The sequence below is a fragment of the Musa acuminata genome, chromosome BXJ2-5 (assembly GCF_036884655.1).
Source record: "Musa acuminata AAA Group cultivar baxijiao chromosome BXJ2-5, Cavendish_Baxijiao_AAA, whole genome shotgun sequence".
NCBI lineage: Eukaryota > Viridiplantae > Streptophyta > Magnoliopsida > Zingiberales > Musaceae > Musa > Musa acuminata.
The window spans coordinates 21,366,373-21,380,074 of NC_088342.1; the positions used below are offsets into that span (position 1 = coordinate 21,366,373).

The following is a 13,702-nucleotide window of genomic DNA, read 5'->3' on the forward strand; positions in this document are numbered from 1 at the left end:
AGTGAACGTGATCAGCATTTCCTCACAGATTTCTTTTTTCTTTTGCGCTAATTGTATGAGTGCTAACGCTGCATCAGATTAGCTCTTGGAATGCGAAGTTGAAGTAGTACTAGTCATCTCAAAAAAAGCCAATTCTTTCCCTGTTTCCTGCGTCTTTTAAGAAGTTAATACAACAGTATTCTCGTCAAAGATTTTACGCGTTCATGGTGGATTCCATTGCAGTACTCGGAAGGGGAGAGAGAGAGAGAGAGAGAGAGAGAGAGAGAGAGAGAGAGAGAGAGAGAGTCATATTGCAGACAGTTTGGCCGCAGAAGCTGCTGCTTTCTTTCCTGCACCGAGCTCATCGCCGCATGGGCCGGTGAAGGTGATTCTATATCTCTACGTAAAGCACGCAACACTTCCCCGATCTCAATGCAGGACTCTTTTCATTGTACTGGTACGCTCAGAGGTCATCAACATCTTTTCTCTAAAGAGGAATGGGGAGCTGTGTCAAGGACAAGATTCGCCTAACCAGGGCGGTTTGTTTGCTCTTTTCTTGAGCTTGGCATGCCCTTTAAGACCTCGGAGCACCACGAGAATGGTATTAAAAGGAGATCAAGCTTTGAGACAGCTCGCCTGCTCCATTATTTTATGGGAAGGTCTGGATGTATTGTGCCTGCCCTGTTGACTTTGGTTTGGATGTTACTTGTCTTCTTAGAAGTTCCGATGGATCTCCACCGGTTGTTTCGAGTCCGTCCCATTGCAGAGTTCCCTAGTGCAGTTGCTTTGACACACACTTTGTACTACGGGCTTCTGCATAGGGATTGATCAAAGATTAGAACTAAATCCCATTATGCGATTGGTTACTTGCATCTTTTAATGAATCAGAAATAGTTGTTTGCCTTCTCAAGGCATGCCGTACTAAAGCCATTCTAAAGAAAACTTCCTGATGTCGTCGTGCCTTTTGAATCATGCACACCATGTGTTGTTGAATCATCGGCAAGCTGCTTTACTAATCCACATCCTAATAAGTATGTGAGCATTCACATCATACTCGGACCTCAAGAGTGATTGATCTAGCGTGAATGATGGTCTAGTATACGAACAAACACTTGCTCAGACATGTTACAATACTGGAGGATTTTCTAGTCAACTACCATGAAGGCCGATGGAAATTGTTCTTCTTTTTTTTTTTCTTTTAATGTCATATTCCTACTCTTTTTTTTTTTTTTTTGGCAATCTTGTGATCATCTCTTTATGTTTGTCTCACACTCCCCAATGCATTCTTGTGTTTCAAGTCTCAGTTATGTACTTGCTCAGCACTTTCCTGAGGGTCACCTCCGAAGACAAAGAGATCAAACCAATACATTGATCATAGTGTGGAGTAGATAATTGGAACTAGGTAAATGTTCAATGTACAGACTTTTGTGCTTCTTAACTAGTAATTCATGATGGTTAGGTTCGATGTTTAGCTTTCGACCCCCTCGCTAAAGAAAGTCCTTGTACTTTCTTTAGTGAACTTGCAACTTCAAATCTAAGTGAAAGAAAATAATCTGATTTATTTTACTATACATTGCATATGGATCTAATATTGTGCATGCCAAGGATTAAATTTGTACTCAAGATCCTAGAATCCCAGTTATGGTAGTTGTTTAGAATCTTAAGAGCATTGTCTTATTAGTGTGAAGTAACTTGTGATCTACAACCAAATCTAGGAAACTTATGACACTGAAATATTCTTTCATAACTTCTGGACTTTACCTTCAAGGAAATCTTAGTACGATTTATAGTCTTATACATAAAAAAAAAAAAAAAATCTTGTAGCCATCTAACACACACACACATACACATGTTGTTGGTCTTTCATGGAAATTAGCCTGCAAATCCACGAATGAAATGTGAGGGTTTATGTTTGACTAGTTACTCACATGAAGATTCAAAGATAGTTTGCAATCCCTCTCTCTCTATATATATATAAAATAATCCTATTTTTGGTCACAGACTATTACCCACACAACGAGGCAATGGAGAAAGGAAGAACTTCCAACTTATCAAATTGGATAGGACATTGAGAGGTTGCCTTTTTTATTCTTGAATTATAGTCAATTGGTGAGCTTGAGAGGGGTGATAACAGAGAGATTTCCTCAATTGCACAGCAGATGAGAGATTTCCTCAACTGCATAGCAGATGAGATTTCCTCGGCTACATGAGAAAATCTCGTTGCTCAGTTGAGAAAAATCCTCTCTTTCACTATGTATAAATAGAATACTAATTGAAATGAGCTTTCTTTTTACCTTTATAATTTCACTCTTCGTTCTATAATTTTATCATGATATTAGAGCAGTAAGAAGATGTAGACATATTCCCAAGCGAGGTAGACTTGAGGAGATCAAAGGGGATGCCAGTGAGACAGACTTGAGGAGATTGAAGGGGACGCATGTGCCCTCAACAGTTTGCATGCTGAGCGGTCCAGCGCTCTCCTCTGCATATATGTATAACTATGCTATGCACAGCACCGCGTGGATCATTGTTGTGTGCACGAACTCAAGCCACCGCAATCACACACCTCTCACCTCCCACCTTCCACCTCTGCCAGCACCCCTTCATTGAACCATTGCTCTAGACCTGATCTGCTTCTACGCACTGGACCATTGGGCAACCCTCTTTGTGGACTTGGTCGTCAGAACCCTCTCGCTGGGCACCATCGACCAGCTCCTGGCTCTCTCACTCCAGCAACGTCGTCCTCACTGCTTCCGGCGTGAGCCTTGCCAACGCCTCTGCCACCGCTGTCCTCGCCTCCGGCAACATCATCCTCACCGTCAAGTGGCCGGTGGATGAGCATTAAACCATAATTTTTCATCCTGAAACTAATGTCCAAGCCATTCTCTCTTCGAGACCCAAACCATGATTTTATGCAATTGAAACACCTTTCCAAAGCAGAATTCATAAGCTTTATTTGTCTCAAAACCAACATTTTAGTTTATTTATTAGAGGTAGGATGTGGTCCAAAAAACACAGACTTCGCCTTCTACAGCAAGAGCAGAAAAAGACCATGCAGAGAAATTTATAGGCTTCTTCAAGCCACCTTCACTTAGAAATTAATCTAGTCAACAAGTTTGATCTCATAGTGGTTATATTTAACTCTCAACTTGTTGGTCGCTAAGTCACGAGACCTGCAAGCAAGTGAAGCTGTTGCTTGACTTGTTAAAGAAAATGCCAAGAAACATTTCTTGCACAATGAAATTTGGTAAGAAACTTGCATAGTCAACTGAGAGTCTCTTGAATGTTTTATTATATTGTGTTAAAATTGCAAAGAAACACACACACATCAAGATAATTATTTATAACTGAGTTTTCAATAACAAAATATTTGAAGCGTAATATGTTCTCTTGAGAAAGAGTTTAATGTTTGATGCTCTCATTCACCATAGCATAAGGCAATCACTGCCAATTCGACAAGTATTAACTCATTCTGTACTCGGAAAGGCAATGCAATAATGTAAGCGAATAGCAAGAGAGAGTTTCTGAATCATGCACTGCCACTCTCTTTCTTTCTTTCTTCTTTCAAATGGAGAGCACTTTTTAGATTCTCTACAATGAAGTTGTCCATGAAATAGCAGGAGACAATCTATCAAAAAGGACAAGTTACAGTTCATCATGCTCCAGGCTACATACACAATTCACATGCCATTGACATTGTTTTGTTTGGTTCATCAGAGATCAAGAAAGAGACAGCAAAACCCTTGTGCTACTATGCATGCATGCAGTACCAAACAGCCCTTCCACCGCTGCCTGAGGCCACAATCTAAAGCTCTACGCTACAGCTTAGCCCACCCTACACTCTACCAGCAGTCTCATGGAAGGTTCCATGTACTTTGGTCCAGAATCACACCATCCAGCTGTATCCACCCCACCAAGCTTGTACGTATGCAGCTATTGAAGACAATACAATCTCTCTCTCTCTCTCTCTCACGTTCAAACGTAACACCGGGAAATTGCATTGCTCGCACTTCGATGGGTTACTTGAGCACAAAGCAACCCCAGCCGTTTGCCTTGGAGCTCGCCATCGTCTGCTGAGAATCTATGGGATCGTCTTCTACCCCGCTTGCAGGTCACCAGTCAAAAGCCGTAAACCTAACTTCTTATTTAATAGCTATGCGTTTGAATCAATCTTTTTCGCTTCGTTGTATTAGTTCAGTACCACTACAGAGTCCAATCTTTCTGATACAAAGCAAAGTCAATCATTAGAACTGAATTCAGTTCTTGCATCTGATATGTATGAAGATTCTTGCATCCACAGGTTGAACGTATTTGCTGCAAGGATGCTGTTCCTAAGCCTTCAAGCTCATTCTTTTGGCAATGTTGAATCACCAGTTGTTCCCCTGTTAAAACTCCAACAAGTCCCTTGAAGACACATTATAACTAGCAGTAATGTATTGAGGTTCTCAAGCTCTAGTAGCATTGTTAGTTAGCTGTGCGTGTTTAATTCGTACCAATAGCATATATCCCTGCGTTCTTATTTGTAGATGAAGAAGGTTCTTCCCATCTCAAGGTTTTTAATATCTTAAACTCTTTATCAAGCTTAACTTAGATGAGTGTGTTGTCTTCCCATTCTTTTGATATAGTATGGTTAGATTACCACTGATGCTTAGATGGTTTATTGCAGACCAACTCCAACATTTCCAATCCAGTTTTCGTATAGACTTTGTTTCCTAATATTGGTGTTAAAACACTGAGAATTAGGAATCACCGAAAGAAAGTTATGCATCAATCATCATATTAATATACCTTCAAAACGCCTTGAGATGTGGAAGTAAATCAGCTGATGGGTGGTGAGGATCTTCGGAGGAACCCTGCGTAGAATTTGCGCTCCCTATAAAGACCGTCCTCCCCTCTTCTTACTTGCCTCATATCACTTGGCTTCTCTCTTCGCCTGCTGGTCTCTTCCATCCATCCCTCTTGCTGCTTCTCTCGTAAAGAGGGAGATAAGAACTCATGGCTCTCAGTACGCGCACTACTACTGACTCGAACTGGTGGGTGTTCACCCTTCCTGCCTTCTTCGGCGTCGATACGCTGCACTGCGACCTCCCCCTGCTCTTGCTCAGCCTCTTCATTGCTTTCGTCTCCTTCGGCCTGATCGCCTGGGTCCTGTCCCCCGGAGGCCGCGCTTGGTCTCACGGCCGGGCCCGCCGTGGTACCGTTCCTATACCTGGCCCCCGCGGCCTCCCCGTTTTCGGCTCCCTCTTCTCCCTCGTCCGCTCCCTCCCCCACCGCGCCCTCGCAGAGCTCTCCGCCGCCGCTGGTGCCAAGCCCCTCATGGCCTTCTCCATCGGATCCACCCCCGCCGTTGTCTCCTCCGACCCGGCCGTGGCCCGCGAGATCCTCTCACACCCGGCCTTCTCCGATCGCCCACTCAAACGCTCTGCCCGCGAGCTCATGTTCGCCCGCGCCATCGGCTTCGCTCCCAGCGGCTCCTACTGGCGCCTCCTTCGCCGCGTCGCATCCGCCCACCTCTTCTCCCCCCGCCGCGTCGCCGCCCACGAACCCGGCCGCCAGGCCGATTGTTCCGCCATGTTGTCCGCCATCGCCGCCGAGCAGCGTCTGGATGGCTGCGTCCGCCTCCGCCCGCACCTACAGAACGCCGCCCTGAACAACATCATGGGCAGCGTCTTCGGGCGGCGTTATGAGGTGTCGGTACCGGGGGGCGAGCAGGAGGCAGAGGAGTTGAAGGCCATGGTGCGGGAAGGCTTCGATCTCCTGGGCGCCTTCAACTGGTCTGATCACCTCCCGTGGCTGGTGCAGTTCTACGACCCCACCAACGTGAAGAAGCGATGCGCCGCCCTCGTGCCGCGCATCCGCAGTCTGGTGACCAGCATCATAGCCGAGCACCGCCTCCAGGGGCCGAGCCGCGAGCAGGACAATGGCGACTTCCTTGACGTGCTCCTCTCGTTGGACGGCCACGAGAAGCTCGATGAAGACGACATGATCGCCGTCCTTTGGGTAACAACTCCCTCCATATATAAACGTAATATGTTTTAGTCGGAAGGAGTAATCTGTAAATATAGATTATCTTAGGGTTTATATATATATATATAATGATTAGAAGTCGTTTGTTTGAGCGGCAGGAGATGATCTTCCGGGGCACGGACACGACAGCGCTGTTGACGGAGTGGACCATGGCGGAGCTGGTGCTCCACCCGGAGGTTCAGGCCAAGCTCCGTCGCGAGATCGACGCCGTCATTGGCCGCCACCACGTGCCGACGGATGCCGACGTCGTGCGGATGCCCTACCTCCAGGCCGTGATCAAGGAGACTTTCCGCAACCACCCGCCGGGACCCCTGCTCTCCTGGGCCCGCCTCTCCACCGACGACGTCCACCTAAGCAACGGTATGCTTGTCCCCGCCGGAACCACCGCCATGGTCAACATGTGGGCCATCGCGCACGACGCCAAGGTGTGGGCCCGGCCGGACTGCTTCGAGCCGGAGCGGTTTGTGGACGCCGATGGCGGAGCCGACGTCGACGTGCGGGGGGGAGACCTACGGCTAGCGCCCTTCGGGGCCGGCCGCCGTGTCTGCCCCGGCAAGAACCTGGGCCTGGCAACCGTGGGTCTCTGGGTGGCGCGGCTGGCCCACGGGTTCGAGTGGGCCCCCGTCGATGGCGCCGCGGTGGACCTCGGTGAGGTGCTCAAGCTGTCACTGGAGATGAAGACTCCCCTCACTGCCGCTGCCACACCAAGGGAGAACGTCGTTGGGGTGCTCTAGTTCACATGAAGAGTCTTCAGATATAGAAGCTAGTCGATGTTGTTAAGGGGCTCCAATTTTGGGTTGACGGTATCATGGAGTCTGGTTTACTTCTGTTTGCTTGTTAATTTTAGTAGTGTAACCAAAACTTCCACATAGTTTGTAACGGATGGTAGTTGTACTGTAGTAGTAGTAGTGGCGATCAGTTCTCGTATATTATACAGAAGTATTGTTAAAATATTAATTAATACGAAAAGAACGCACAGAAGCACACAGCTCTCCCCAAGAAACGCTTCGTCCAAGTGTAATGTCGTCACTGATGTGCTCCAGGAGAAGGGCTAGCTGGAAGATGGGCGCCTGCATGCATTGACCTGAAGAATGCTAGCTGCAGCATTTAAGTGATGATCGTTGGTTCTCATGGGTTCGCTAAAGCCGAGGGAGATCTACTTCAACTTTTCGTCGAGGATCAATGGCCATCGCCATGCATGCCGTTGGATTTTCCTTGAAACCTCGCAGGACAAAGCGAGCGCTTCGGCAACTCGCAGGCAAAGAAATGGAAGAGCTATCTAGGGTTAGTAGAATAAGGTGGAAACTTACTATCAGGGATCAACGTCAACGAAAGAGGGGCCGACCAGAAATCATGAAGCAACTGGTGCCCACTGATGAACTCATTTACCATGTCCTGCGCTTGCTCGTTCCGAAGCTCAAGGTGCTCAGAACACCATCATAAGCAAAAGCATGGAGAGCTCACGTCTTGCCTTTATTGCGCCGTACTTAGCGATAGGGCAACTCAAGACAGTGAGAGAGATAAGACTGCAGTACTTGGCGTCATCGGTCACGCAAGGTGTACGGCTGAAGTTACGCCCGACGCCTTGCATGACATATACTCAGCACGTACGTACGACAAACCCTAGCCTATATTTATGCGACGGCCTAAGGGAGGAAGGAGGAGACGACCTCTCTCTCTCTATCTCTGTCTTCTCGATGTACGCGTCGCACGCGTCGCGTCAGTGCAGCTTCCATTCACAACGTGATTCGGTCAATGATTTTGCTGCAGCGATTCATCCCAATGTACAACAGTTTATGTGGCCCTCAAAATCTTCTTTGATGCCATAAATGCATGCAGAAAAGATGAAAGGAAACCCTGAGTAGACGAATTCTAAATTATACTGCTTAATACAAATAACACAAGTATTTAAGATAATTTACTACGATGAGGATCTACTTCGGTGTAGTTACTTGGGCCAAATTGATCTTAGATGTCCATACTTAATCATTTGAACTGGAGTGTGTCTGTGCTGTTGGTGTTATGTATGCATGTCAAACATACAACTAGCAGCTGCTTCTTTAACTATAAAACAGTAGAAGTTGCTGCTCAAGACCTGTGCACTAGCAACAATATATATACCTTCTGCCTTGACAAAGTCTATTATCCCCATGTGTATCTGCTCCATGTGCCATGCATGGAGGACATGCGACCCTGTGGAGCTACAGGATAATGAGTTGCCGTCCAAGTAATCAGTGGAAGGGACCAAATACACGCTAAGATGGCAGAGGAACGCATGTCATTTACCTTTATCTTGTCCATATACTTATTTGCATGAACATGACCGAGGCCTGATGTGCAATTGTTTGAGGTTGAAGACAAGAATTAGAATTAGCTGTGGAAATCACACACAAACTAGTAGTACTGAACTGTTACCATCAGGGGTTGCTAGCGATTGAAGGACCAATGGGAACATATGCTTTCTGCCATTCATTTCAAGCTTCAGGCTCCGTGGTTCTCTTGACCATAAGCGCACAGTGATAAAGATCACAGTCCCCAGATATTTTTCAATTAAAGACGAGTTGTGTCTCACAGACCTTTTTCCTCTGATGCGAAGGATTTTTGTATATTAACCACAACTTAGACTCATGCAACCAGGACTTTTTGTCTGATAGAATGCCTGGAAGATCATTTCATGCCTTGAGGAAGTGAGCAAAAGACATTGACTCTCAACTATTAAGGAAATTTAAAGGATATAATAAAACAACTTAGCAATTATTGATAGGTTTAAAAGTCCTATGATTAGGAAGTTTCTTACACTAGAAGGGATCATAATATTGGTCGGTATCTGCCAATCAACTTAATCTTGATTATATGACGAAAGACATGTGGGCTATTTATTAATAAAAAGAAATCTCAATCTCACTCTTCTCATTTCTAGAACAGACAGCAAGCTGTACCATCTCGTCATGTTAATAACCAAGGAACATCAACTGCTGCTGCTTGTTTGTGACTCCAAATAATTAAATGTGCGCTTCAGAAATCTCCTCAAGGACTGGGAAGATATTTGAACATTCTTTGGTTATCTATGAGAATAAAGCTTTCGCATATGACTAATACAAAGCGTCTTCAATATTCAATAGAGGAATAGTTTTTCTTATAATTCTATTTTGCCTGCAGGATTGTTCGTGAAAGTACCTGGAGTCAAACTGATCGTTTTTAGATGTTTACATCAAGCAACTGTTGCTATTTCTTTATCCTCTACTTGAGACCAACATAATATCCCAACTCATTTGGCGTTGGTACATGATTGTGGCAAGAATGAGGTGGGGAATCTGTTTCTAATATATGAATAAATATCTAGATGGGTCTGTGTTCAATGAACCATCAGCAGAAGCTGCATGTTTTGTTTCTGTGATATGCAATATTTAGACTGGATATTGTTTGGAGCCAAGCAGGAGAAGTTCGTCGATATAGAAGACACAAGAAGATCCTCTATGGACATCAAGAAGGAAAAATCATCTGTAAAGCTAATAGATAATGAACTTCTTTGTCTCTCTCTTGATCTGAAACTGTCAGCTTGCTGCAATACACCTCATATCATCAACAACATGTGAGTTCTCTGGACCATTAACATCGACTGACAGTGGACACAACTCCTATTTTATTTTCATAAATTTCAAGACATGTTTTACATAAATGTGTCCGATATCTGCCCACTATGCCTATCGATGCTTATACTTTGTAGTCTTGGAACATGCTTATACTTTTTATAGTTTTTCACCGGGCTTTATGTAGTAGTCAATAGTTATTTCAATCCTTATGTTTTTAAAAATTATATTGAGATCCTTATACTTATAAAAATAAAATATGAAGATATCTATATAAGATTAAAAAAAATACTTTCATAAGATTAAAAATAAAAATAAAAATATTTTATTGAAATAATGAGGTTAAATATTTTACTTTCGTAAATATAGGGATCTTAATATAATATTTAAAAATATAAAAATCCAAATACTAAGGATGTAATTAGTCAGTTTGTATGTGTTAAGTAAGAATGAGACATTGACAAATGCTTGTTGGATTTGCATACAATTAAAAAGAAAAAACACTTGGATTCTATTAAAAAGCAGCAAAGATGTTAGAAACATTTCTTGCCTCACCTCAAGAATCCAAAGCTCCTTGTCCATGGCATGGCCTCCAAGCATCGACATGCAGAAAAAACAGATCGACTAAGTTCAGCTGGAAACGAGCTTTCCTCCAAGTCAAACATGATGAACTCCAGGAAATCATTTCTTCGATGTATCAAAAATCTTTGATAAGATCCTTAGACCATCAATATATATTATCCGTGCTTGACAGCTTGTTCGTAGAACTCTTGTTGGAGCTTATCTTAATTTTGTTTTCCTGTTTACAGATTCAGCCTTTCACAATATGCTCATCCAGCTATATGAACCAACATTACTCTTTTAATCTGAAATGTACCTCATCATCATCATCATAAAAATAAAAAGAGTCGACAAGTCTGACGCTATCTTCTTTTATTATATATATATTGCCAAAATTGTATCGTCCGGATCCGTGGCGCAATGGTAGCGCGTCTGACTCCAGATCAGAAGGTTGCGTGTTCGATTCACGTCGGGTTCAATCTTTTTCGGAAAAGGGTCATTTTTTGTTGCTTATTTCTTTTGATGGGTCAGGATTTGGGCCAGAGAAATCAAATCCGGCCCGTAGTGTCAGTCCAACCAGTAACGACTGTGCAAACACATGTACATCGTGTTTTTGATATGTTTTGTTGCTTATTTCTTTTAATGGGTCAGATTCGGACCATAAAAATTAAACCCGGCCCGAAATGTCAATCCGACGAGTTGGAGATGTTAACAACCCCTGTGTAAAAACAAATACAACGACTTCTTGATAAGCGCGTCATCTCATTGCATGCAATCATCTTTATGAAATAAATATGATCGTTGCTTATTTCTTTTAATGGGTCATATTTCGGCCAGAAAATTAAACCCGGCACGAAACGTGAACAAAGATATGGATTTATGTGAATAAAGATATTCGAAACCCAATTCATTTCCAAAAAATAAAAATATTTATCACTTATTTATGTTATAGTTTATTTATTTTATATGATGAGAAATTTAACGAGCATCAAAAAAATAAAAGACCAGCCCATTCATTAGCTTACGAGCCGAAAGGCTCGTTTGAGTCCATCGTGTCTCAACAAAAGCCCGAGAACAAACCAACGTGGATTGACTTACAAGTGCCTGCGCAAAGATTCAATTGCATTATATGTGACATGAAATCTATGTTATTATACATACATACATACATACATAATATATATATAAATATAATTTTATGGTTTTGGGCTATGGTGTCAACATGTCTCAAGTTGGATGGATCCTCGAAGAAAGTTACATCCAACCAAATCTTATTGTGGTCGATTCGTACCGAGCAGGCTTGCAGCAGGACCACCACCACCACCACCACCACCCCACTGTGAAAGATCATGACCTAACTATATCTAGATTAAAAATTATTTTCTTTCGTGGTTGGGAAAGTTTGTATTGATAAGATAACATACAAATTCAGATGACTGTAATTTTGATGAGCAAGAAAAAAAATTATCGATATATTTTTTTATTAAACTAAAAAATACTACATAAAAAGATACTATCTGAATTTGAGACTTATTAACTATATAATAGTGCATTAACAACCAATATGTCTTAATAGAGACTACAAACAAACCAAATTATCTGACAAAAACGAAGTAATTTTTATATTAATTGTTTTTTATTCTCTTTAGGTTTGTTTCATGGGAAGAAAAAAAAAAAAAAGAGGATGAAATATTGACAAAAATTAATGACAAATGGGTTATTCTTCTTTGATTAGCAACAACACACTGCCTCGTTTGGACTAAGTGGTGACTGTAGTAGAGATTCATATCCATCTTACTTAGTTCTTCCAATATAAGCTTCGGTTTATTCGAAGCTCAATTAAAGTAAGCATTTTGGTACTCTACTTTAATCCAGTGAGAAGTTACGAGACATGGGAAGTAATATATATATATATATATATATATATATATATATATATATATATATATATATATATATATATATAAAATTAGAGAGGATGTGAAAGGTGGCGAGCTCCATTGCCCCACCCCAAACCAGCTGTGTGATGGTCCCAAATGATTTAGGACTGTGTGTTCTCGTGGTTTTGGACTTATGATGATGATGATGATGTTGTGGTGTGTGCCCAAAAAGCTCACTGTCCCAAGAATGCGTTGGGTGCATGTTAGATTAGGTCTTTGTCAGAGGCACAAAGAGAGAGAGAGAGAGAGAGAGAGAGAGAGAGAGAGAGTTGAGTCTTTGCAATTGGTCCACTCGGATGATTCTGATCCAAAAATATATGCGCCCATCATCATAACCCGTGGACGGGGACACATCGCCATCGATTGCGATTGCATCTTCTGGTTGAAGTGTTCACGTAATATTTGGAAGACCCAACCTTACACCTTTATCAACCGAAAATTAAATTATTTTGTTTGTTCGTCCTTAATTAAATCTTGTGAAGGGAAAAAACAAGCCCTACGACGAGTCATGTAAGAAGACTCCTACTTTGTGAGCGAGCGGGTGTAAAAGAAAAAAACAAATAGAGAAGCTAAATGTTGTAAGACTTTTCTTTTAACGACTAGTTTGTTTCATATATGAAATGTACATGATTGATGATTTAAATAATCTAAATGACTTATCGAGTAGTAGTATTATGGGATGCCAAAAAAAATTTATTTTTTTATATTAAAAAAATCTTGAGCAATTTGTGTAATAGAAATATATTTTTAGAGAGAAAACACAGTGTGTAATAGCTTCCCTCCGCAAAACACATGGTACATAATACAATACACAAAACGTGCATGGGATGTCTCAAAGTTTGAAAGATCAAAATTATCTACGATGGTATATGATACTTGATACGATCCATAAAACATGGTTTCAATTTTATCCATGATGGTGGAGAATTGTTATAACATATAGATTAGTCTAACGTCGAAAGATTTATTTATATGTATATTGCTATTAACATCAATCTCAATATTTTTAGTCAAATGTTTAGATTTAACAAAGTTAAATAGTAAATTATCTCATTGTATAATTGATATTAGAGTCAACCCAGTAAACAGTTTAAGTTAGGTCTCAAATGCATCGTATTATGATCTAATTCTAAGCTTAAGTGAGGGAGATTATAATACTTCGATTAATCTCACATCAAAAATCATAAAAATAAAATAAAATAATTTTTTTTATTTTTCATAAAACAACATTAATGGTAATATTGTTTCAAGATTTTCAAATCATCCACGGTATACTAATAATTATAAATCAAAATTATGTAGCCGTAAGAAATGGGAGATGACTTTCCTTTTCTCGGAGAGCCTTGATCCATTATATAAATAGTTGAAAAACTCAAAGCATCGATAGTAATGATCATAAAAAAATAACTCAAAATTAACCTTAAACATATAATAAGAAAAATTATATAATCAATAGATTTCATATGCAAATTACACAAAATAAAAGTAAGTTAGATAGGTCCCGATACCTAAGCTAGATAATATATTCGATGAAGGGATGTAGCAATGTAGTAAACTTTTAATAAAATAACTTGATTCTTGGTAGGAATCAAGTTATTTTATTAT

The 13,702-nt window shown here is 41.4% G+C and overlaps 1 protein-coding gene and 1 non-coding gene across 2 annotated transcripts; both read left to right on the forward strand.

The window, feature by feature from the left end:
- Window positions 1-3,933: 3,933 nt before the first annotated feature.
- Window positions 3,934-6,885, forward strand: LOC135612579 (cytochrome P450 78A11-like). Its single transcript, XM_065109039.1, has 3 exons — window positions 3,934-4,090; window positions 4,280-5,979; window positions 6,105-6,885. Exons 2-3 carry the CDS (start codon window positions 4,975-4,977, stop codon window positions 6,738-6,740), a joined length of 1,641 nt encoding a protein of 546 aa, XP_064965111.1. The 5' UTR covers window positions 3,934-4,090; window positions 4,280-4,974; the 3' UTR covers window positions 6,741-6,885.
- Window positions 6,886-10,563: 3,678 nt separating this feature from the next.
- TRNAW-CCA (transfer RNA tryptophan (anticodon CCA)) lies at window positions 10,564-10,635 on the forward strand. Its single transcript has one exon. It is a non-coding gene; the product is annotated as a tRNA-Trp (tRNA).
- The last annotated feature ends 3,067 nt before the right edge of the window (window positions 10,636-13,702 follow it).

Coding starts and splice junctions, on each gene's coding strand:
- LOC135612579 (XM_065109039.1), top strand. CDS start 4,975: ATGGCTCTCAGTACGCGCACTACTACTGACTCGAACTGGTGGGTGTTC. Junction 5,980..6,104: donor ACATGATCGCCGTCCTTTGG/GTAACAACTCCC, acceptor TTTGAGCGGCAG/GAGATGATCTTCCGGGGCAC.